This window comes from Oncorhynchus mykiss, chromosome 19 (genome assembly GCF_013265735.2).
Source record: "Oncorhynchus mykiss isolate Arlee chromosome 19, USDA_OmykA_1.1, whole genome shotgun sequence".
Taxonomy (NCBI): domain Eukaryota; kingdom Metazoa; phylum Chordata; class Actinopteri; order Salmoniformes; family Salmonidae; genus Oncorhynchus; species Oncorhynchus mykiss.
Genome location: NC_048583.1, coordinates 32,698,303 through 32,724,041, shown reverse-complemented (window position 1 = coordinate 32,724,041; position 25,739 = coordinate 32,698,303). Strand labels below are relative to the sequence as shown.

The 25,739-nt window shown below is 41.0% G+C and overlaps 2 protein-coding genes across 4 annotated transcripts; both read right to left on the bottom strand.

Annotated features, from left to right (window-relative positions):
* Nucleotides 1-322: 322 nt before the first annotated feature.
* LOC110497685 (e2f-associated phosphoprotein) lies at nt 323-8,166 on the bottom strand. Of its 2 annotated transcripts, none has more exons than XM_021573963.2 (6): nt 7,951-8,166; nt 7,301-7,488; nt 5,673-5,783; nt 5,415-5,532; nt 2,345-2,470; nt 323-2,188 (listed from the first exon to the last, which is right to left on the bottom strand). In XM_021573963.2, the coding sequence occupies exons 1-6, from the start codon at nt 8,019-8,021 to the stop codon at nt 1,882-1,884; spliced, it is 921 nt and encodes a 306-aa protein (XP_021429638.1). In that variant the 5' UTR covers nt 8,022-8,166; the 3' UTR covers nt 323-1,881. The 2 variants fall into 2 exon arrangements, with proteins under 2 accessions (XP_021429638.1, XP_036810564.1); XM_036954669.1 differs by lacking the exon at nt 7,951-8,166 and adding an exon at nt 7,838-7,881.
* Nucleotides 8,167-8,357: 191 nt separating this feature from the next.
* On the bottom strand, nt 8,358-24,802 carry LOC110497684 (sorting nexin-6). Of its 2 annotated transcripts, XM_036954668.1 has the most exons (15): nt 24,730-24,756; nt 24,525-24,575; nt 23,531-23,658; nt 17,214-17,318; nt 16,482-16,592; nt 16,076-16,197; nt 15,741-15,864; nt 12,317-12,412; nt 11,923-12,028; nt 10,948-11,023; nt 10,791-10,830; nt 10,492-10,578; nt 10,164-10,323; nt 9,717-9,802; nt 8,358-9,456 (listed from the first exon to the last, which is right to left on the bottom strand). In XM_036954668.1, exons 6-15 carry the CDS (start codon nt 16,117-16,119, stop codon nt 9,403-9,405), a joined length of 873 nt encoding a protein of 290 aa, XP_036810563.1. In that variant the 5' UTR covers nt 16,120-16,197; nt 16,482-16,592; nt 17,214-17,318; nt 23,531-23,658; nt 24,525-24,575; nt 24,730-24,756; the 3' UTR covers nt 8,358-9,402. The 2 variants fall into 2 exon arrangements, with proteins under 2 accessions (XP_036810563.1, XP_036810562.1); XM_036954667.1 differs by lacking the exon at nt 23,531-23,658 and having other exon boundaries at nt 24,730-24,802.
* Between the last annotated feature and the right edge of the window lie 937 nt (nt 24,803-25,739).

The window sequence follows — 25,739 nt, the reverse complement described above, 5'->3', positions numbered from 1 at the left end:
GAGTTTGTCAATGACATATCCTCTCAAGGGGATTTGATAGGAGTGACGCCAAAATCCAAGGTGGCTTCCCTTTTTTTGGTGCGCCAGGACCATTCAGTTGAGCTCGCTCAGTTCACCTCAATGCTGGTTGGCAAATTTGTTATACTTTTTTTTTTTTTTAATCAAGGGAGGCCAGATGCTCACTGGCAACAATGTCAGACAGCATCAGATAGATGGCCTACAGATACAGAGGGGCGCTGTTTCGCACGCGCTGATGTTTTCTCCTGTGAGATACATTCAGCCTCGGGAATTAAAGGAAAATTATGAAACACATGAAAGATTAAACTATTTATGTTTTGAATTTTTATTGGTACATTTTTGGGGGGAGCCTGGCTTCCCTTGGCATCCATGAATACACACCACTGCTAAAAAAAAATAAAAAAAAGACAACACTGCTTATCAGGCCTATGAAAGGGATAAAATCATTCTTCAGTCATAATTGTTCAGTGTTGTGATCAACAGTAGCCTATTTTGATAGTCATATCTTCCTCACCTCTTTTTGAGCAGTTTCCAACTTACTTGAGTAGCCTAACATATCAAATCAGTCTACACCAATGACTGCAGGCTACATGAGGTCTACACATGCACTTTTTATGCCAGATAAAGCTGATTAAAATAATATTTGAAATCCATGAGATCGGAGTTCTACAATTCTCAATAGTTGCGCATGCACACGTTTAGGCCTGCAGGTGCGACAGATGCCGCATTCAAAACAACTGGGAACTCTGAAAAAACGAGCCACGACTGAAGAAAAAAAAACGTTTGGAAAGGTCATCCAACTTGGAAACTCTGGCATCTTTCTAGAGCTCCCCTTTACAACCTGATCACTGATGTCGGGATTTGACCAAGTGGAAAACCCTGGCCTCATCTTTCTACGAGTTTTTATGTCAGATATTACCGAGTTGTCTTGAATGCACCAATAGTAGGCTACACTGTGACCACCTAAGCTAGTAGCTATAGCCTACTGTTATCGTTTCATAGTCTACTGTTCAGCAATAAAATGTTAACCAACAAATAGGCTACTTGCTAACAATTCGAAATTACAAGGCAAGGGGTAGTAGTTACTTATCTATCCGGCTAAAATATCTAGTAGCCTAGTTATTTTCAAACTATTCTGGAACCAAAAAGGATACTGAAGATGGTTCTCACCCAAGGCTTCAACATGTATAAAGCCGTTACGAGAATATACCGGTAACACAACCAGGATATTTTCTTCCAGATAACTTCAAAACGCCATAACTTGAAGTTGTATTTATTCTGTATTTTTTGTGATTGCCGATTATTTCTTGGTAGATAAAAGCAATCACTTTTGCATGTGAAATCACAGAATCGACTCTATCCTCAACATGCCAATTACGTCCCTTTTGTTTTGAGCCAAATATCCGTGGGCTTCGAACAGGGCACCTAGCTCACATCCAGGAGGCAGCCCGGTTCCAAAACGAATGCAATCAACCGTCAACCGGTGCAGATTAATCCCCCCAGTGATGTTTAACGGCTTTCTTTCTCAACCAATCTCAAATCACATGAAAAAGCGACGCGCAAAGGGCGGTTTCCACTTCCTGTCCCGACTCTAATCAGATTTACAAACGGTTATTGCGATCCGGAATCCTTGGGACGTCCATACCCTAACCAAAGACAGTACAGTGTGAAGATATACAAATCTTTGGTTGTACCTATAAAAAAAAACAGAATAAATACCATAGGGGTAAACTTAATAAAATGTTGGAGGCCAATGCTTGTACATCAAATCTTTACATGATCTTTACACCCCTGTCTAATACCATAAAATGATGTACATTCAGACACCAAAAGTCTTATCAGGGATATCGCAACAGTGTATCTTCAGCAGTGGCTGGCGAGGATGTTAAAAAAGTGGTAGACCTCGTCCTTATCGAGCACTGCCACCTCAGTGGAGCACTCCGTACACTGAACAGGATGGTAGATCTCCTCTCCGCCCATCCCCAACACTGCTCCTGAATCTGTGGCTTCCATTGTGGTTGACGCTGTTGGCTCTGGTTGACGCCCTTTCCTCCTCTTTCTGCTCCTCAGATTTTTCTCATTGAGCGTTTTGTACCGTAAAATCTCCTCTTTGTTTACTGTACAATTCATGACAAACATGGCTCTGTATTGGGTCCTGTATTTGTCATGCCTGTAGACAAAAACAAACAAGAGGTCAATTGAGACAAATCCTTTCCAGAATTGCTCAACCTTCACAATTGTAGTGGGTGTAATGTTTGGCTGTGTAAAATGCTGTGACTTCAGTTCAAGATGATATTCACAGCCAAATGAACTCTTTATTTCCTACCTTTGACAGTCGAGGCACAGCGTGGTCATGCATGCTGGGCAGTTAAGGACAGCATCGCTGCTTGGAAGCCCCTGGGACTGCCCTCTTCTGTTTCGTGAAGATTGCAATCTTCTCTTTTCGTTGTACCTGATCAAATAGGCAATAGGGGAATATAATTGACACACCGTGCATTCAGTATTCAGACCCCTTGACTTTTTCCACATTTTGTTAGGTTAGATATTCTAAAATTATTTAAACTGTTTTTTTCCCCACCAATCTACACACAATACCCCATAATGACAAAGCAAAAACAGTGTTGTATACATTTTTGCAAATGTATAAAAAAATTAAATGAAATGCACATTTACATAAGTATTTAGACCCTTTACGCAGTACTTTGTTGAAGCACCTTTGGCAGCGATTATAGCTTTGAGTCTTCTTGGATAGTGTATTTCGGAAGTTTCTCCCATTCTTCTCTGAAGATCCTCCCAAGCTCTGTCCCAAGCTCTGTCAGGTTGGATGGGGAGCATTTCTACACAGCTATTTTCAGGTCCCTCCAGGGATGTTCGATGAGGTTCAAGTCCAGGCTCTGGCTGGGCCACTCAAGGACATTCAGAGACTTGTCCCGAAGCCCCTCCTGCGTTGTTTTGGCTGTGTGGCTAGGGTCGTTGTCCTGTTGGAAGGTGAACCGTTGCCTCAGTCGGAGGTCCTGAGCACTCTGGAGCAGGTTTTCATCAGGATCTCTCTGTACTTTGCTCCGTTCATCTTTGCCTCGATCCTGACTAGTCTCCCAGTCCCTGCCGCTGAAAAACATCCCCACAGCATGCTGCCACCCCCATGCTTCACCGTAGGGATGGTGCCAGGTTTCCTCCAGACGTGACGCTTGGCATTCAGGCCAAAGAGTTCAATCTTGGTTTCATCAGACAAGAGAATATTGTTTCTCATGGTCTGAGAGTCTTTAGGTGCCTTTTGGCAAACTCCAAGAGGGCTGTCATGTGCCTTTTACTGAGGAGTGACTTCCGTCTGACCACTCTACCATAAAGGCTTGATTGGTGGAGTGCTGCAGAGATGGTTGTCCTTCTGGAAGGTTCTCCCATCTCAACAGAGGAACTCTAGAGCTCTGTTTGAGTTTATTTTTACAGGGACAGTGCACATTAATCAACGTTTGAGTAAAAGTGACGGTTTTAGCCAGCCGGCTCATTTTCAACCGCAGTCCTTGGGCAGGTTATTAAAAACAATTACAATACAGACAATAAATGAGCAGTGAGCACACACAGAGCAACATAGGACAAGCAAGACATAGCATACAGACAGAGCAACATAGGACAAGCAAGACATAGCATACAGACAGAGCAACATAGGACAAGCAAGACATAGCATACAGACAGAGCAACATAGGACAAGCAAGACATAGCATACAGACAGAGCAACATAGGACAAGCAAGACATAGCATACAGACAGAGCAACATAGGACAAGCAAGACATCGCATACAGACAGAGCAACATAGGACAAGCAAGACATAGCATACAGACAGAGCAACATAGGACAAGCAAGACATAGCATACAGACAGAGCAACATAGGACAAGCAAGACATAGCATACAGACAGAGCAACATAGGACAAGCAAGACATAGCATACAGACAGAGCAACATAGGACAAACAAGACATAGCATACAGACAGAGCAACATAGGACAAGCAAGACATAGCATACAGACAGAGCAACATAGGACAAACAAGACATAGCATACAGACAGAGCAACATAGGACAAGCAAGACATAGCATACAGACAGAGCAACATAGGACAAACAAGACATAGCATACAGACAGAGCAACATAGGACAAGCAAGACATAGCATACAGACAGAGCAACATAGGACAAGCAAGACATAGCATACAGACAGAGCAACATAGGACAAGCAAGACATAGCATACAGACAGAGCAACATAGGACAAGCAAGACATAGCATACAGACAGAGCAACATAGGACAAACAAGACATAGCATACAGACAGAGCAACATAGGACAAGCAAGACATAGCATACAGACAGAGCAACATAGGACAAGCAAGACATAGCATACAGACAGAGCAACATAGGACAAGCAAGACATAGCATACAGACAGAGCAACATAGGACAAGCAAGACATAGCATACAGACAGAGCAACATAGGACAAACAAGACATAGCATACAGATAGAACAAAAAGCAACAAGACAAAATCCATTAAAGCAACAAAGTGTTTCCACAACTCACAAGCTACAGACAACATGGAAAGCGGCAATGTCAGAGTGACCATCAGGTTCTTGCTCACCTCCCTGACCAAGGTCCTTCTCCCCCGATTGCTCAGTTTGCCCAGCTCTAGGAAGAGTTTTGATGGTTCCAAACTTCTTCCATTCAAGAACAATGGAGGACACTGTTCTTGGGGACCTTCAACGCTGCCAAAATGTTTTGGTACCCTTCCCCAGATCTGTGCCTCGACACAATCCTGTCTCGGAGCTCTACGGACAATTCCTTCGATTTCATGGCTTGGCTTTTGCTCTGACATGCACTGTCAACTGTGGGACCTTATATAAACATATGTGGGCCTTTCCAAATCATGTCCAATCAATAGAATTTTCCACAGGTGGACTCCAGTCAAGTTGTAGAAACATCAAGTAAGATCAATGGAAACAGTTCAATTTCGAGTCTCATAGCAAAGGGTCGGAATACTTATGTTAATAAGGTAATTCTATTTTTGGTTTTAATAAATCTGCTAAAATTTCTATGAACCTGTTTTCGTTTTTGTCATTATGGAGTATTGTCTGTAGATTTATTTATTCCATTTTAGAATAAGGCTGTAACGTAACAAAATTTAGAAAAACTCAAGGGTTCTGAATACCTCCTGAAGGCACTGTATGTGACTACAACCAACCCTACTCGTGGACTAAAAAGCACTATCAATGGAAATTCTCCACTGAGCATGCTTTATTTACTAATCTGGGTCCGAGAAACCGACCTTAAATATTTGGATATTCTTTCAAACTTCACCCTGTTATTACACACAAAAACACTTTTGTAACATTTTGTATGATGGATGCATTGCTTACCTCCTCCTCTTGGCGTCCACCCATGCCTGATCCCGGTCATCCTCATCCGGGTCGTACAGTAGTTCATCGTTTGTGGGGATGGATCGCTGTTTCCTGCGTCTCTGACCCGAGGAACTGCCTGCAGAAGAGGATCAAACAATCGTATCGCATCATCTGTACAACAATAGGACTCTGTCCTTTTAAGTCCAAGGTTAGGGCTTAATCTGTGCCCTCAGAGTCAATGTTTGGTTTACAGATTAATTCTAGCTACACACTTACTTGGAGCAGTTTCCTCCTCGTCGGAATCAGAGTCAAAATAAACATTGTCATAAAGCTCTGGCTGTGGTAACCCAGGTGTTGCAGCATTGTCATTGGTACCCAAAGCCTCTCCTGGGATGGACAAATGGACACTGTTATTAACGAGTACAGCAGTACAATATTATTATTATTAATTATTTATTTTTTGTGAGTTTTACCCCTTTTTCTCCCCAATTTCGTGGTATCCAATTGTTTAGTAGCTACTATCTTGTCTCATCGCTACAACTCCCATACGGGCTTGGGAGAGACGAAGGTTGAAAGTCATGCGTCCTCCGATACACAACCCAACCAAGCCGCACTGCTTCTTAACACATCCAATGTGTCGGAGGAAACACCGTGCACCTGGCGCACTGCGCCCGGCCCGCCACAGGAGTCGCTGGTGCGCGATGAGACAAGGATTTCCCTAGCGGCCAAACCCTCCCTAACCTGGACGACGCTAGGCCAATTGTACCTCCCGGTCGCGGCCGGTTACGACAGAGCCTGGGCGCGAACCCAGAGTCTCTGGTGGCGCCCTTAACCACTGCGCCACACGGGAGGCCCTAGCAGTACAATATTATTGATAGACAGGGGCGCAACTTTCACTGGGAACAGGGGGGACATTCCCACATTCTGAAATATAATTTTTGTCCCTCCCAGTTTTATCATTGCATTGTGATACAAAAACAGGCATTGGTGTGCTGTGCTTTAGGACCATGAGGGGGCCTCAGCGCGGTAGGGTAGGTTGTTTGGTGGTTTCAGCCGGTTTGATTTAGGAATGCATGGACACCACAGTGTGCGCGAACAGAGGCAGCTATTGTCTGTGTGTGTTGTGCCCCCCCCCCCCCCCGAATTGTAAAAGCAAGCTGAGCAGAAACTGGCTACTCTTTATTTGACTGAATGAGCTGGAAAGGTAACTGCTCTTTGACTTAACAGAAAAATAGTTATTTATTCCCAGTGCTGAGCTAGTAGTGTAACTGACATGTAACATTAGCTAATGTTCCATCTCGAATCGACTGACGTGTCTGAAGTGAATGAACTAACAGCCAGGTCAGCTCTAGCAATCTGTCAGGTAGCAGTATCTAACAGATGTTGTGTTTATGGAAATGTTCTGTAACCTTTGTTTCTTCCCGTTTCAACGGAAGTACATTAACTTGGCTCGTTTTTACCAGTTGATGTACCGTTATGGCTGCCAAAAGTTGGCTAATGTTAGATATTATTTCCACCCCAATCATAGTCAGCTTAGCAATGTAACGTTATAGATCTGTCATGGTGCACTGTCTGTATATAACACTATGCTCATGATATTTGTGCGTCTATAACTTTCTCACTCATCGTTATTCACGATTCATTCAGGATTATCCATAATCTTGGTGGCATCCACATTCATGTAGAAGTATTTAGAAACATATTCTATTCTTATGTACAATACAAGTGACCCCCAAAGGGTCATAGATTGTGTAGAAATGCAGGAAATTAGCTTTAGATGCCCCCAGACCAGTAATTGCAGCTGAAGTGTTCTCTCTATTCACAACAGAACAACAGTGTACATTGCTGCCGCTGCCAGACAAAAAGACACAAAAAAACAATTGATGCTAGAAGAAAACTCCCACCTGCTGGTGCTGTAGGTGGCGCCCATTTGCACTCCATAGTCTTGATGGTGGTGCTGAGCTCTGCCTCCATCTCTTTCTCAAACTCATCCCCACTGGAGGACTCACTCTCCCCAGTCAAGTATTCTCGGATGAGCTTCCTCTTCTGATCCGGGGTCCCGTTCAAGAGCACATCCAGTTCATCCTCAGAGCTAGAAATACAGCAACAAATTAGGAGGGTCTTGATGTCATACAGTTTTCATATTGAACAGTCATTGGTCAGATCCTGTTTGAACAACACTCACAATTTTGCGCCCTAATAATAAAATACTTCTTTATAAAAGGACTGGGTTCAATTACATTTAAATCCAGTCAATTGTTGAAATGGAATTGACCCCAACCCTGCTTCACAGATCCAACCCCTACTTCACAGTGCCCAAGTAACGTTAATATTGAACGTTATGGGCCTTCAAGCGAATCAAGCTATAGAATATGGAAACAATACTGTACCCAAACATTTAACATTGAAATCGGTTTGCATGTTACTGTTCGGCTACTAACGTTAAGTAGATAGCATCACCAGCAACCATGCTTGCATTGGACGACCCGCTTGCGTTCTTAGTGTGCTAGCTAGCCAAACGCTACCTAACGTCAAACCATGCAACCACAATTACCTGTCCTCAGCTCTTTCTTCATCACTTGGCTCCTCTATCTCATATGAATCATACTCTACTTGTCTGTTCATTTTGTATTTTATGAATTCTAGCTAGCAAATGAAGTTACGAGAACGGTCGAAGTAAAGGTAAACAAAGGTGTAAACTTTATAAAGCTTCGTCGCCAGGACCTTGTAGCTTACTTCCTGATATTTCACATTACTTCCGATTTGCGCTTTTCAAAGTAAAAGTCCCAGGCGTTCAAAACTAGCAGGCAACTGTAGATTTTAGAAAAGGGAATTGCTCAAATACAGAACCTTGTGTAAGTATTCACCCCCTTCCATTTATGAAATGGAGATTCCCCCCACACTGATCTACACAACATAATCCACACTTTCAAGATGAAAGAAACAACCTTGTACAAGCAGTTTAAAAAGTGTCAATCATATTTTTATTCAACCTTAATATGAACAGTCGAAATGGAGTTTAATATGATATTGAAGGTACTTTTCCATTGGCTTCCCCTGGCTTTTCTTCCATGTTTCTCGGAGTCATAAAATATACAAAATTAAAAATGTTGACAACTAGATAGATGGACAACAAATAGCCTAGTCAAAACATTTCATGAAATATGTTCAGGACGGTTCTAAGGTAAACAGTATCATTTATTATTAATATTTTCATAATCATTTTAATCATCATTATCAGTACAACCATTTGTTTCAGCATTTCTCCATCTAAATAAATGGAAGCTTTGGTCACAGAAGGAAAAAAACATTCATATACAGTGCACTTAAAAAAAAAAACTGGGGAAAAACAAAAAACATATAATTTATTTTTTTTTTACAATACTTGATAGGCTTACTCTACATTAAGGCAAACATACTGAAGCATTACTTGTCTGTAATGAAAAAAAAGAACATAACTTGTATGAAGTTACTGAAAAACAAAAGTATTAGTAAAAATTTAAACAATCATTAGCAGTACAGTGAGAACTAATACAACATGTACAAGGCTTTTAGTGACAATACACTTCAATAATAGTAAGAATGAGCTCATCTTGAACAAAGTAACTGAGCAGCATCACAGAAAAAAGTTTTACTGAAACTATTGGCCTCAAAGATTACACTAAACAAAATAATAACAAATCATCAATCTAGATTGGGAGAAGATTGGGAGAAGATTCCCATGGAAAATTATGATTGCTGTTAACAATGAAAAAGTTGACGTGATTTAACAAAGTTATAGGTTCTTGTGCTGTGTGGATATTGCAGGTATTCCACCGCGGCTTCCTCACGTTTTAGGGGGGTTGTGGGTGGAGTTCGGTGTCTCTGATCTCTGGTGTCTCTGGTGATGACTACGAACAGACATCCTGAAAACAAACGGACCCCAGATATGCTCTCTCTTCCATCTTCTCAGTGAAGACCAGACCAAAGCGGGGAAAGCTCTGTACAGTGAACCTTCAGTAAAGACCTAAGTGTCTCCTTTGAGGACCCCGACACAGCTTTGCAATAATTGTAAATTACCCTGTGGAGAAGTAGCGAGAAAGAGGATTAGCCTAAACCTGGGGAAAAATAAGTTTTGGAAGTCTTAATTATTTTATTTAAAAAAAAATGTAACTAAGTCAGTTAAAAACAAATTCTTATTTAAAATGACGGCCTACACCGGCCAAACCCGGAAGACACTGGGCCAATTGTGCTCCACCCTATGGGACTCCCAATCACGGCCGGTTGTGATACAGACTTGATAGAATCGCTAATAGACAACCATGTATAATAAAAAATGACCTTAGCATGTTTGAGTTCCAGTTCGGCAAGTTCCACCAAGTTCTTTCTGAAGGCTGCTACTCGTCTCGTCTTGAAGTCTATAAGCTCTATTCCGGAATTGCAGAACATTATCAGATTTACCCCTCTACATCACTAATCTGGTTGAACTTCTCTTACATGCAAAACTTGGGAGTCTGATTTAATTTTCAACAGGGAGGGATACTTTTTGGAAAAGTATGAAATGCCTTGAATTATTAATACTGCTAAAAAAGTCCAATGCAGCGGTTTTTGTCTCAATATCAAATCATTTCTGGGTAACAATTAAGTACCTTACTGTGACGGTTTTAAAATTAAAATTGTCAAAAAGAAACAAAAATAGCTTCTTAGCAAAGAGCAATTTCTCATGCAATAATTTAGCCAGGACTGTCAAAAAAAAATATATATATATAAACAAAGTGGATAAAGTACCTTGCTTTGCGGACTCTGAGATTTTCTCAAACTTCTGACAGCACACCTGCTGGCTGGTCTCTGCCTGAAGCACATCTTTGTTCTTTGCCCTGGCTTTGTCCAGAGCTTTGTTTGCATTCTCGTAATCTACCAGGGCCCTCCCTCGTCTATACAATAGATCCTGAAGAACAGCAGATTCCATAGAGCACATTAATACTAACACTACAACACTGTTTGATGAAAATGGTCAGAGAATACCTCTGATAACTGACCAGGGTATCTGATAACTGACCAGGGTATCTAATCATAATTGATTGATGATTAAGAAAAGCAGGGTCATGTTAGGTACCTTAGCAGCTTGTGACTCCCTGAGATAATACTTCAGTAAGTCGGCAAGTTTCAGGTCCTCATCTGCAGCCACTCGAGCCTCTATTTTCTGTAGAGGAAGGGACACCAGCAGAAACTTGTGAACTTTAGACAAGATCTACTTTGTGACCAATCACCACCGGTCACCACAGGTCTAGTTTTTGGCTATAATGTATATAGTTATTGATCATAGCCTATGCTTCGGTGTTCATAGCTGGTACACAACAAATTGACAAAATTGCGTCATACATAGAACACAATATTAAAGAGAAATCCTCGTACCCGTGTTTTCTCAAACAGCTCAGAGACTTTCAAGAAAAATCTGGAAAACAGTAGGTTGCATTTGAGTTACTATAGTTTCTAGATTATATTTTTGAGTTATTGTAGATTGTTGGCAGCAGACAATGTATGGAGAGAAAAGGGGAAACTCTTTGCATACTTGCACACATCTGTGGAGTCCTGGGTTCCTAAAGTGTACAGTGTGGAGGCGATTCTATTGATATCATCTGCAGCACCTTCAACAGAGGAACTCGCATTAGATCACATTACATTTCAAATAACAGCTCAACCCCCATACTCACACACACACACACACACACACACAGATGGTCGGTCAATCATGTACAAAATATATCAATAAAATGCAAGCAAACATATTTCAGAAAATAACCTACAATGATAAAACATCTGCAGCAAGACAATTTCAAATACGCAGGGAGTCACTTTTCAAACACAGTATCATTTTTTAATGCTGTGGAAATTAGGTTACATACATACATAGTAGTTCCTACACAAAGCTGCAGACATGACAGATGTATTGTCTGATTCTTGGGAATGACAGAGGACTAGATTTCTGAGGGGAATTTGTTTCCTGAAGCTGTCAAAGCAGGATTTAGGTGTGAAAAAAACTGGCCTAATTTTTTTTTCTTCAAAAGACTAAAGGGAACCTCATGGCTCTTACCTATTAAGATATAAACATTTGGACAAAAAATATGTCTACAAAAAAACCCAGGTAATTTACAAGTTATTGTGCTCAGCCAAAACATTTTTTAGGAACATGACAAAGTTTAGAATTGAGTCGGCTGTCATCCCCAACATTTTAAGACCGACTGACCCAACTACAAATAACCAAACAACTTACCCATTTCCATATTTGTCAGCGAATTAATATAAAACAGAAAATAGACTTAAAATACAAACGCACACCACAAGCACAAACAGGCTGATTTCCACAAACATTAAAACATGATACCAAAGTGACTCACCAACAGTTCACAGCAAAAAAACGGCATTTCAAAACTTTCAATTGGAATGACTCAAATCAATCTCATTCTCAATAACTGATTAAAATCCATTTATATAGCAGAAAGCTTACCTAAGCACGTGGAGATTATGAGACAGTGAGGAGACTTACTTTTGTGAGACCTGATCATTCTATCAGATTTGGAGGAGGCATCTTTGACACGATTATGGTACTCTAAAAGGAATGTCTTCTCATGCTCAAAGAAATCATCTACATCCTGAAATCCAAAAGACAATTATGTCAAACTTTATACACATACTAACTGTTAAAGACTAAATACAAATCTGAAGATACAGATTTTGACAACTGCATTTATACAAAATGTGAGCACCATTCATGATGCGAAACAATGTTTTCAACCATTGCGTAAGTCGCAAAATACTTATGTTGTGATTTCATTCAAATATAAAACTCAAAGCAAGTTCAATCCCCATTTACTTGGCTGATGGATTTACATAGAAAAGAGTGGAGGAATGGTTTACACAGAAAAGCAAACCCAACTCACCTTCACCCCTGCCACTAACACGCCGTCTGCTGACTTCACCACATTCTTGAAGAAATCTTCCATCTTCTCCCTCTTGTTTTTGCCTCGGACACTCAGCTGTGAACAAAAGAGGTCAAGTAAGGACAAACGATGATAAAACTAAGACAAGGTAAGGAAATGGCATATGTTTTCAGGCACATTCGACTAGCCTTTTGAGATATCTAAAGTTAAAAGAAATGAGAGAGAGAGAACACACGAGAGAGAGAGAGAGAGAGAGAGAGAGAGAGAGAGAGAGAGGAAAGCGAGAGAGAGAGAGAGAGAGAGAGAAAGAGCGCTTGTCTAATAACATTTCCACAGCTACAATCGTCACCAAAATACAGTCAGGTTAAAAATGATTGCCACCCTTCATAAAGATGTGTAAAAAATCTTTCCAGATCCTTGATATCCTTCTTCTGAGCATATGGACTGCCCTCCTCAGTTCAAACCACTGTTTTCAATGGGATTCAAGTCCAGAGACAGATACCCATTGCAAAATGTTGATGTTGAATTTTGCTGTGTGTTTGGGGTTTTTGGCTTGCTGGAAGATCAATTTTCTGCCTACTAGCAGAGACAGATTTTTGGCTAAAATGTCCTGGTACTGGGTGTTCTCCAAACGGCTTCGATCTTCAAGGCCATCAGACTGTTTAATGGCCATCACTAGCCGGCTACCACCGGGTTGCTCAACCCTGCATCTTAGAGTCTTGCTTCCCTATATACATAGAATCACTGGTCACTTTAATAATAGAACACTAGTCACTTTAATAATGTTTACATACTGCTTTACTCATCTCTTATGTACAGTTGAAGTCGGAAGTTTACATACACCTTAGCCAAATACATTTAAACTCAGTTTCACAATTCTGACATTTAATACTAGTAAAAATTCCCTGTCTTAGGTCCGTTAGGATCACCACTTTATTTTAAGAATGTGAAACGGTCTGCCTACCCATGTCAGAGACGCAAACTCGGTCTCAACCTTTAAGTCTCTACTGAAGACTCATCTCTTCAGTGGGTCATATGATTGAGTGTAGTCTGGCCCAGGAGTGGGAAGGTGAACAAAAAGGCTCTGGAGCAACGAACCGCCCTTGCTGTCTCTGCCTGGCCGGTTCCCCTCTTTCCACTGGGATTCTCTGCCTCTAACCCTTTTACAGGGGCTGAGTCACTGGCTTACTGGGGCTCTCTCATGCCGTCCCTGGAGGGGGTGCGTCACCTGAGTGGGTTGATTCACTGATGTGGTCATCCTGTCTGGGTTGGCCGTTCTACCGACCAACGTGCAATCACTGGAAAATAAACTGGAGGATCTCCGCTCGAGATCATCCTACCAACGGGACATTAAAAACTGTAATTAATATCTTATGTTTCACCAAGTCGTAGATGAACGACGACACTGATAATATAGAGCTGACTGGGTTTTCCGTGCATCAGCAGGACAGAACAGCTAAGTCTGGTAGGATAAGGGGTGGAGGTGTGTGTCCATTTGTCAATAACACCTGGTGCGCGATGTCTAATATTAAAGAAGTCTTAAGGTATTGCACACACCTGAGGTAGAGTATCTCATGATCAACTGTAGACCACACTATCTACCAAGAGAGTTTCCACCTATATTATTTGTAGCCATCCCTTTTACACCAAACCGATGCTGGCACTAAGACCAAACTCAATGAGCTGTATAAGGCTTTAAGCAATCAAGACAATATTCTACAATTTTTTTACATTGTAGAATAATAGTGAAGACATCAAAAATCCTTCAAGACGATTGGAAAAGCATTCCAGGTGAAGCTGGTTGAGAGAATGCCAAGTGTGCAAAGCTGTCATCAAGGCAAAGGGTGCCTGCTTTGAAGAATCTCAAATATAAAATATATTTTGATTTGTTTAACACTTTTTTTGTTACTACATGATTCCATGTGTTATTTCATCGTTGAGGCCTTCTCTATTATTCTACAATGTAGGGAAAACAACTTGAATGAGTAGATGTGTCCAAACTTTAGACTGGTACTGTATGTGAGAATGCTTTTATTGACTACAGCTCAACATTCAACACCATAGTGCCCACAAAGTTCATCACTAAGCTAAGGATCCTGGGACAAAACACCTCCCTCAAACTGGATCCTGGACTTCCTGACGGGCTGCCCCCAGGTGGTAAGGGTAGGCAACAACACATCTGCCACACTGATCCTCAACACTGGGGATCCTTAAGGGTGCGTGCTTAGTCCCATCCTGTTCAAACACGACTGCGTGGCCAAGCACGACTCCAACACCATCAGTAAGTTTGCTGACAACACAAAAGCTCACCACACAACAATCACCGACAACGATAAGACAGCCTATAGGGAGGTCAGACACCTGACAGTGTGGTGAGCAAGACAAAGGAGCTGATTGTGGACTACAGGAAAAGGAGGGCTGAACAGGCCCCCATTAACATCGACAAGGCTGTAGTGGAGCGGGTCCGGAGCTTCAAGTTCCTTGGTGTCCACATCACCAACAAACTATCATGGTCCAAACACACCAAGACAGTCGTGAAGTGGGCACGGCAACACCATTTCCCCCTCAGGAGACTGAAAAGATTTGGCATAGGTCCCCAGATCCTTAAAAAGTTCTACATCTGCACCATCGAGAGCATCCTGACCAGTTGCATCACCACCTGGTATGGCAACTGTACGGCATCCGAACGTAAGGCGCTACACATGGTAGGGCGTATGGCCCAGTACATCACTGGGGCCAAGCTTCCTGCCATCCAGGACCTATTTACTAGGCGGTGTCAGAGGAAGGCCAGAAAAATTGTCCAGTCACCAAGTCATAGTTCTCTCTGCTACTGCATGGTAAGCGGTACCGAAGCTCCAAGTCTAGGTCCAAAAGGCTCCTTAACAGCTTCTAACCCCAAGCCATAAGACTGCTGAACAATTAATGAAATGGCCACCGGACTATTTACATTGACACCCCCCCACCCCTTGTTTTACACTGCTGCTACTCGCTGTTTATTATCTATGCATAGTCACCTTACCCTTACCTACATGTACAAATGACCTTGACTAACCCGTACCCCTGCACATTGACTCGGTACAGGTACCTCCTGTATATAGCCTCGTTATTGTTATTTTACTTTTTATTTAAAAAATGTACTTTATTTATTAAGTAAATATTGTCTGAACTATTTCTTGAGTTAAGGGCTTGTAAGTAAGTATTTCACATTAAGGTTGTATTTGGCTCATGTGACAAATACAATTTAATTTGATTTGTATTAGTTTAAAATAACATAATTTCAAAATCATTGGAGCATACAATATAGCTCAGTATTTGTATTATTTATTTTAAACAGTATTTTTGACTCATCTTTATCAAGGGAGGCAATACTTTTGGACCTGACTGGAAATCTAAATCCTAAATTGGTAATCTCAACCCCACTTACGTCTTGGTTGTACTCTAAAAAGACATGGAAGTTCATGTCTTTCCTTAAGACAGGATGGGCAGCCACACGGCAAAGAAACACTTCATGCATCGCCACGGTCTTCTTGAAGATAGCCAAGTATTCGCTGAAACACAGATATAGCCAAGATATGAACCAATGGCATTCAGTGCATCCAAGAATCCCAACCAAACCACTATACTGAAACACAAAAACAATGTACGAGCAACATGGGTCATGTCAAGTAGGCACGGAAGGTTATAAAACACAGAGAGCATGAAATGAGGTTGTACTATCCTAACTTTTTGTTTTATGTGACCTAATGAACACAAACTCACGCTTCAAGTTCCTGTTTCATTTTGGTGAACTCTTCCTTGGTCATGGAACCTTCACCTTCCCCCAGTTTCTGTAACTTCTCCCTGGAGGCATCGAAGTCAGGTCTTGGTGGGGCAGGGGGAATCTACAATTCAACAAATCACAGTTAACTCAGCAGTTTCTTGGAAATGAACATCAAGCTAATAAGTTCATTACTCCATGACACCAGACAGTTTTAATGAGAAAGGGAATTGACAATGAATAATTTCGTTGTTTTCTAAAACCCTGAAGTTTATAAGCCAATCCTAAAATCCAAAACAGTAATCTCCCAAATCGCACCCACTTGTCAAAAGTAGTGCACTATATAGGTAATAGGGTGCCATTTGGGGGGGGGGGGGCAGAGTACCCTGGATGGGGCTCAGTACTTACAATGTAGCCTGCATACTCCTCATTCTCCACGAATGAGTCATGGAGCCAGATGAACTCCTCATGCTGCCTCACCACTGAAAACTCATTCTGCTTGAAGTTAGGAAGAGTGCTCTGGAAGGTAAAACAAAATAATAGGAATCAGATGTCAATCATAAAAAACAGAGCCAAATACAGAATAGAGCATTTCTCTATGGCTCTTCTGAAAATATCTTTCTGCCAATTAGAATTTTTTTTTTTTTTTAAGGGGAAAAACTTAGATGATCTGGACACAATGATGATCACAATGATCATCTAAAGACAGTGACTAAACCTTTTGAATCATAAATGAATTCCTTCCTTCACAAGAGTCCTTGAAACATTATAAAAGCAGCCGTAAAAACAAATAAACCCATGACATGAGGTTACACTTTGACAGTGACAGGAAGTGAATGACTATTGGAATTCTCTCTGCATAGAAAATGAAGGAGTGGAATGCCATCATGCAGTTTCTTAACCTTAGATCTTCATTTGCGTGCCATGAAATCAACAAAGCTGATTTTGCATACACACACACTTATTTTTAGAAGACAACATGAATGTGGAGATAAGATGACTGCTGAGGAGGAACATAATTGCAAGTCATGTGACATGAGTCTCGATTCATACAGCCATAAAAATGCACATGATTGGCCTTTCATTTGCCAAGTGCCAGGGCAAACAGGAATAAATAGACAGGTAGCTAAACTCTCTTACCTTAGTATGGACAGTAAACTTAACCTTGTCCCGCTCACTCAACGCATCAGAAATGTCCACTTGAAGTGTTGCATCAGTTTGAAGGTCAACATTGACTGCCCTAGGCTGCAAAATATTGTAACGGATATTGTATTTAGTGATGAGCAAATGACAAAATCACCATTCCCCAATAGCTGGCTCTGTCAAATAACATCTTGGCTAGTCTGATTAATCAGGCTGTAAAACAAAAGTATTTGGTATATACAGCCTGACACAAATGCCTGCAAAATCCTTGAATGAATGTTAAATAAAATGTTATATAAACTTACTCTACCGGTTGTCTGTGCGCCTTGTGTGTAGATTGCTGCTCAAAATGTTAGACAGAATATCCACAGGAAAGTATTGCTTACACAACTTTATAGAGAGCCGGTAGGTATATGGTTCAGAATGCCAAATGAAACCAGGCAACGCTCATCACCTGGCCAATACCATCCCTATAGTGAAGCATGGTGGTGGCAGCATCATGCTGTGGAGATGTTTTTCAGAGGCAGGGACTGGGAGACTAGTCAAGGTCAAGATTACCGAGGGAAAGATCCTTGATGAAAACATGCTCCAGAGCGGGGCGAAGGTTCACCTTCCAACAGGACAACGACCCTAAGCACACAGCCAAAACAACACAGGAGTGGCTTCGGGACAAGTCTCAATGTCCTTGAGTGGCCCAGCCAGAGCCCAGACTTGAACCCGATTTAATATCTCTGGAGAGACCTGAAAATAGCTGTGCAGCAATGCTCCCCATCCAACCTGACAGAGCTTGAGACGATCTGCAGAGAAGAATGGGAGAAGCTCCCCAAATACAGGTGTGCCAAGCTCATACCCAAGAAGACTCGAGGCTGTAATCGCTGTCAAAGGTGCTTCTACAAAGTACTGAGTAAAGGGTCTGAATACTTATGTAAATGTGATATTTCAACCTGTTTTTGCTTTGTCACTATGGGGTATTGTGTGTAGACTAGTGAGGTAAAAAAAACGATTGAATATATTTTAGAATAAGGCTGTAACGTAACTAAATGTGAAAAAGATCAAGGGATCTGAATACTTTCCAAATGCACTGTAAAAGGGTAGAAATATGCAATATCTTTCTTATGCATATTTTGGTATTATTCTACACATGGACTATTATTGTAATGAGCTCCGCCTCTAAATTTGGTTGGTCCGGACCAGACCAAATCTGAAATAATAACCCATGGACGTACGGTGTTGGTCGGTGCTCAGTGGGTCAGGATACCTGTTACAGTAGATGGAAAGAGGGTTGGTGGTAGGTGCAGTTGGAGCAGGGAGAGGTGACATTAACGAGAGAGGGAGGGGTTGTCCAGAATGTTTTCACTGTCCTTCTTTGACCACCAGATTACGGAAAGAGAATGAAAAAAAACTTGAGCTGAACATAACAGGATGCCAGTGGAAGGGAGGACAGCAGCAGTTCACCCAACTGTGGTTTGTAACTACTATGATTTTTCCATTGTAGCCAATTCAGTTGCAGCAATTCCGTTCTGTTTAAATCACTTAATAATTCACGATCAAACGTGACATCAGTAAAAACACTAAATTGGTAGATCTAACTTGAATTGTTATTTCTGTGAACTTTCATTATCCTCCCTCATGAGGAAGAGAAATTAGAAAATATCTTAAAGATGTGGGTTTTGGTAACGGAATTACAAAGTAGAAGGCAATTTTTCTTACACTACTGTTCAAAGGTTTGGGGTCACTTAGAAATGTTCTTGTTTTTGAAAGAAAAGCAATTTTTTTTGTCCATTAAAACAACATCAAATTGATCAGAAATACAGTGTAGACATTGTTAATGTTGTAAATGACTTGTAGCTGGAAACGGCAGATTTTTCACGGAATATCTACATAGGCGTACAGAGGCCCATTATCAGCAACCATCACTCCTGTGTTCTAATGGCACATTGTGTTAGCTAATCCAAGTTTATAATTTTAAAAGGTTAACTGATCATTAGAAAACCCTTTTGCAATTATGTTAGCGCAGCTGAAAACTGTTGTCCTGGTTAAAGAAGCAATAAAACTGGCCTTCTTTAGAAAAGTTGAGTATCTGGAGCATCAGCATTTGTGGGTTCGATTACAGGCTCAAAATGGCCAGGAACAAATAACTTTCTTCTGAACCTAGTCAGTCTATTCTTGTTCTGAGAAATGAAGGCTATTCCATGCAAGAAATTGCTGAAGATCTCGAACAACGTTGTGTACTACTCCCTTCACAGAACAGCGCAAACTGGCCCTAACCAGAATAGAAAGAGGAGTGGGAGGTCCCGGTGCACAACTGAGCAAGAGGACAAGTACATTAGAGTGTCTAGTTTGAGAAACAGACGCCTCACAAGTACTCAACTTGCAGCTTCATTAAATAGTACCCGCAAAACACCAGTCTCAACGTCAACAGTGAAGAGGCGACTCCGGGATGCTGGCCTTCTAGGCAGAGTTGCAAAGAAAAAGCCATATCAGACTGGCCAATAAAAAGAAAAGATTAAGATGGGCAAAATAACACAGACACTGGACAGAGGAACTCTGCCTGGAAGGCCAGCAACCCGGAGTCACCTCTTCACCGTGTTTTACTTTTCTTTCAAAAACAAGGACATTTCTAAGTGACCCCAAACTATTGAACGGTAGTGTACATTAAGAAAAGTAATTCTCCAAAACTAAATATAAGTGTTCATAAGAGTAGGCAGGGGTCTTAACTTTAACATGATTGTGTTTTTAATATCGTTTAAGACTTTCTGTTAGACGTTTTCTAAGACCCTTTCCGATCTGTTTGACCATCAATCAAAGCCTTTGCTTATTCCTAATTTTTAGGATGGAAAATGGTTTACATATTTATATATGCCATAATATCTCAAAAATATAGTCTCTTGACTTTCATTTGACATCCTCCTATGAACTTAACATGTTGGAGATCATACGTCTTTTTAGATGGAAATGACTTTTTATATTGGATATTCGGTCTCCTCTTGTCAATAGCTATTGAACCAAGCAAGCCATGACAATATAAATATGCACTGAGTGTAGAAAACATTATGAACACCTGCTCTTTCCATGACATAGACTGACCAGGCGAATCCAGGTGAAAGCTATGATCCCTTATTGATGTCACTTGTTAAATCCACTTCAAATCAGTGTAGATGAAGGGGAGGAGACAGGTTTTAAGCTGTGAGACAATTGAGACATGGATTGTGTGTGTGTGCTATTTAGAGGGTAAATGGGAAAGAAAAGATTTAAGTGCCTTTGAACGGGTTATGGTGGTAGGTGCCAGATGCACCGGTTTGTGTCAAGAAATGTAACGCTGCTGGGTTTCTCACACTCAACAGATTCCTGTTTTTTATCAAGAATGGACCACCACTCAAAGGTCATCCAGCCAACTTGACAACTGTGGAAAGCACTGGAGTCAACATGGGCCAGCAGCCTTGTTTAACACTTTTGACACCTTGTAGAGTCCATGCCCTGACAACTTGAGGCTGTTTTTCCATATGAATAAGGTGTTCTTAATGATTTGTAGACTCCAAGACAGACCCCTTGACTTTTTCCACATTTTGTTAAGTTAAAGCCTTATTCTAAAATGGATTAAATATGCAATTTTCCTCAGCAATCTACACACAATACCCCATAATGACAAAGTGAAAACAGTTTTAGGAATTTTAGCAAATGTATTAAAAACAGAAATGGCTTATTTACACAAGTATCAGACCCTTTGCTGTGAGACTGGGAATTGAGCGCAGGTGTCCTGTTTCCATTGATCATCCTTGAGATGTTTCTACAACTTGATTAGAGTCCACCTGTGATAAATTCAATTAATTGGACATGATTTGGAAAGGCCCACATATGTTTATATAAAGTCCCACAGTTGACAGTGCATGTCAGAGCAAAAAGCAAGCCATGAGGTAAAAGGAATTGTTCGTAGAAGTCCGAGACAGGATTGTGTCGAAGCACAGATCTGGGGAAGGGTACCAAAACATTTCTGCAGCATTGAAGTTCCCGAAAACACAGTGGCCTCCATCATTCTTAAATTAAAGAAGTTTGGAACCACTAAGACTCTTCCTAGAGCTGGCCGCCTGGCCAAAATGAGCAATCGGAGGAGAAGGGCCTTGGTCAGGGAGGTGACCAAGAAACTGATGGTCACTCTGACAGAGCTCTAGAGTTCCTCTGTGGAGATGGGAGACACTTTCAGAAGGACAACCATCTCCGCACCACTCCACCAATCAGGCCTTTATGGTAGAGTGGCCAGACGGAAGCCACTCCTCAGTAAAAGGCACATGACAGCCCGCTTGGAGTTTGCCAAAAGACACATAAAGACTCTCAGGCCATGAAAAACAAGATTCTCTGATCTGATGAAACCAAGATTGCCCTCTTCGGCCAGAATGCCAAGTGTCACGTCTGGAAGAAACCTGGCACCATCCCTACAGTGAAGCATGGTGGTGACAGCATCATGCTGTGTCGATGTTTTTCAGCGGCAGGGACTGGGAGACTAGTCAGGATCGAGGCAAAGATGAACGGAGCAAAGTACAGGGGGTCCTGAGCACACTGGAGCAGGTTCTCAGACTAGGGCGAAGGTTCACCTTCCAGCAGGACAACAACCCTAAGCACAAAGCCAAGACAACACAGGAGTTGCTTCGGGACAAGTCTCTGAATGTCCTTGAGTGGCCCAGCCAGAGCCCGGACTTGAACCCGATCTAACATCTATGGAGAGACCTGAAAATAGCTGTGCAGAAACACTCCCAATCCAACATGACAGAGCTTGTGATGATCTGTAGAGAAGAATGGGAGAAACTCCCCAAATACAGGTGTGCCGAGCTTGTAGCGTCATACCCAAGAAGACTCGTTGCTGTAAATCGCTGCCAAAGGTGCTTCAACAAAGTACTGAGCAAAGGGTCTGAATACTTATGTAAATGAGTATTTAGTTTTGTATTTGTAGCTAACGGTAGCTAGCTATTCAACAAATTTGACGTCTGTTGTTAGCCACGGATGTCACCTGTCTAACAGCTGATCAGATCATGCAATAAGGAATTACTGCAGTATTCCAATAATACAAATAGCTACCAAAGGTGCTTTAACAAAGTACTGAGTAAAGGGTCTGAATACTTCCAGTACCAGTCAAAAGTGGACACACCTACTCATTCAAGGGTTTTTCTTTATTTTTACATTGTAGAATAATAGTGAAGACTTCAAAACTATGAAATAACACATAAAATCATGTAGTAACCAAAAAGCGTTAAATCAAAATATATTTATATTTTAGAATTTTCAAAGTAGCCACCCTTTGCCTTGATGACAGCTGAAGAAACTCAAATAAAACACTTTAACACTTGTTTGGTTACTACATGATTCCATGTGTTATTTCCTAGTTTTGATATATTCACTGTTATTCTACAATGTAGAAAATAGTAAAAATAAAGAAAAACTCTTCAATGAGTAGGTGTGTTCAAACTTTTGACTGGTACTGTATGTAAATGTGATATTTCAGTTTTGCATTTGTAATAAATGTGAAAACATTTTTTTAAAAAACTATTATTGTTTTTTCATTATGGGGTATTGTGTGTGTAGATTGATGAGGGGGGAATTCAATACATTTTTAGAATAAGCCTATAACGTAACAAAATGTGGAAAAAGTCAAGGGGTCTGAATACTTTCCGAATGCACTGTATATGAATTGGATTTCAATCGTAAGAAAAATCTAAAATTCACACAAAAAAAGGTATCGCTTGTTCTTCATCCTCCCCTGGTTAAGAACAAAAAAATGTAATGTCATGGCACGCTTGGGTCAATAGCTATTGACGAGAGAAAACCGAATATCCAATAAAACGAACTTTACCTCCGTGCCAAACCATACCATATACCTACCGGCTCTCTAAGAAGTTGGGTACACAATACTTTATTCGTCTTAACTTTCGAGCAGCTGAAGGACAAACCGCACAGACAACCGGTAAGTTTCAATGTGATTTTATTCAACATTCTGGCTTATAAGGAACATTTACATGATTTTCTAGGCATTAGTGTCGAGCTGTATACAAATTAATTGCGTATTACAGCCTGATTAATCAGACTATGTATTGGCTTACTAGCCAACTCAGAAGCTGTGCACGTCCTAACCCATTCATAGATGCTAACTACCTTTAGTGCCTATGGATGAAGGTATCTTCTTCCCGGGGACTTTTGTTAAGAGCCCCAGAGGACTGCTCTAAACATGAACACGTATCGCTTGCGGTATGGTTTTGGAAACATATCTTTCATATCAGCAAGAACTAATAATAAAAAAATAAACAAAAAGTTCAATTACTACACACCTTTAATAGGGTTGGGATTAGTGTCCCCACACGGCCATATCTCCATGTTTACAGCGCATGTTTAAGGAAAGACAGGCGGGAGCAGGCGACCACCTCTGCTAGTTAGCTATCTAGCATGCTCCGAACACCTGTGTGAAACGGAAGAAGGCGGCCAGAAACTTGTTGTAGCTGAAAAATACTGTCGGCTGCAATTGTGATAAAGCCGGCTAAACCTGTACACAGTTAGTGTAGATGTTGCATGTGTGAAAATACCATTATGAAAAAGAGTGCAGTCAGTATAACGGCAGTATGCTTCAATTACTGCATCCAAAATACCACAGTTGACTGCACTTTCAAAACGGAAATATTTTTTGGTAAGGGTTTGATGTGATATGAAAGTAAAGGGCTTTATGTTTCTAGAACCGTATCGCAATTGATAATCGATTCACGTTTAGATGGAGTATTTAGCTGTTTTGGCTGCCAGAGCCGGTCTACCTTTGAAAATAACATAAGGTGTGACTAACAAAGTATGAGTAACTTTACATTATTGGGCTATGCACTTCCTAGCTTAGCTAGCAAGCTAGCGTGCAAAACAATATCAGAAATCTAATAAATGTGCATAGGTATATGGGTCTGTTACTAGTTAGCAATGGCAATATAGTTATTCATACAGTGAGCAGTTAAAATAAGCGTATGTTCATTGTTAACAAACGGTAACTAACGTTAGTTAGCTAGCTAATGGATTGTAACAGTTGCCAGCTACCTGGCCAGCTAGTAGGAAGTCAACTGACTCCTGATGTGGTCAAGCTGACTAGCTTAGCTAACAGTAGCTAGCTATTCAACAAATTTGACGTCTGTTTAGCCACGGCTTTCACTTGTCTAACAGCTGATCAAATCGTGCAATAAGGAATTACTGCAGAATACAAATAATATAAATAGCTGATCGAACTGTTAAGATCAAAATACAAATAAGATAAATATTTGTATTTAAAATCAAAGAAAAAAACAAACTTACTCCTCTGTCCTCCTCGGAGAGGAAATCGGGACCATCGTCCAGCCCTTCTTGCTAGGTAAACAAAATACGGCGTCACAGGACATGCATTAGCCACATTAACTTTCAATGGACAAATCATCGTTTATTGATGAATGTGTCAGATGATTGCACGTATAAAACAACAAGGTGCGCTAGCTAGCTAGAGTAAATTGTGTATAACACCTACCATCATGGCTGCTGCGGGTGGAATAGTGAGGAAGTCGTGTGACGGTGGGATCTGAGAAGGTGGAGCCAAAGTCAGTAAATAGTGTGGTGGAGCTTTCAATTCAAACTTTCAAGTGGGGCCAAGAGTAGTCACTTCACTAGTACTACTAGGCTAGGCCCTTCCAAATATTTTTACTCTCACAATTTCATCCCAACACATTCACAAAACTATTAAAAAGGTTTAAACATTGTCTATACCCTTCATGGATAGATCCATCGAAGTGGGTTATTTGTCCTTTGGGGATTAGATTTGCATTTGCAGCACAAACCACCAATTTGTGACCTTGGTTAACTCTCTGAATCTGTAGGTAAGCTATCATGTGATCTAGATGAGCCCATTGATTAAGAATCAACAGCAAAAGGCTTTCCATAATTATTTGAACTGCATTACTTTTTCCCTAATTTAATTGTGTGTGTGTTTCTCCTCCATTCAACCAGGTCGTCAGGTGTATTAAGAGGGTTTATTGTAGTCTTTTGTCAGTGTGGTACATTACCATAGCTCATATATATCAATTGACCTAATATGCTGTACTGTATTTTGTAAAAATAGAATTGAATAGACATAAATCTTCTGGCTACTGATCTGCCTCTCTACCTACCACCCCGCAGAATATGAACTGAACAATGTGTGTTGGTTAGAAACATCAATCTGACAGTCCAGAACAACTGACCCCAAATTATATCAGTTCTGTTGTGTTTGTTATAGAAGAAGCTGGGTGTGGGAAGGGGGAAAACAGAATCAAAGAGCTATACTCTGTCTTAAGCGAAGGGGGAAAGAGGCTTGTACTGGACCCTGTCCGCACACTTGAAGGCCGCGTTGAGACAATGAATTATCCTTGACCCAAGCCCTGCTCAGATAATCCCTACCATTGTGTCGCTGAGTTGTCGTAGTGCTGCTGCAAATGTACATTGTCCCAGGGGTGTCAGCAGTCAATGTAAGTAACCTAATTTATGTTCCTCAAACTCCCTTGA

What these genes read in the sequence shown, in the direction of transcription:
- LOC110497685 (XM_021573963.2), bottom strand. Translation starts at nt 8,021, where the DNA reads ATGAACAGACAAGTAGAGTATGATTCATATGAGATAGAGGAGCCAAGT. An exon ending in CGAGGAGGAAACTGCTCCAA is followed by an intron (nt 5,533 to 5,672) that starts GTAAGTGTGTAG and finishes CCTCTTCTGCAG; the next exon opens with GCAGTTCCTCGGGTCAGAGA. An exon ending in GTGGACGCCAAGAGGAGGAG is followed by an intron (nt 2,471 to 5,414) that starts GTAAGCAATGCA and finishes CTATTTGATCAG; the next exon opens with GTACAACGAAAAGAGAAGAT.
- LOC110497684 (XM_036954667.1), bottom strand. An exon ending in AGGAGTATGCAGGCTACATT is followed by an intron (nt 16,198 to 16,481) that starts GTAAGTACTGAG and finishes GTTGAATTGTAG; the next exon opens with ATTCCCCCTGCCCCACCAAG. An exon ending in TGGAACTCAAACATGCTAAG is followed by an intron (nt 9,457 to 9,716) that starts GTCATTTTTTAT and finishes ACTTCTCCACAG; the next exon opens with GGTAATTTACAATTATTGCA.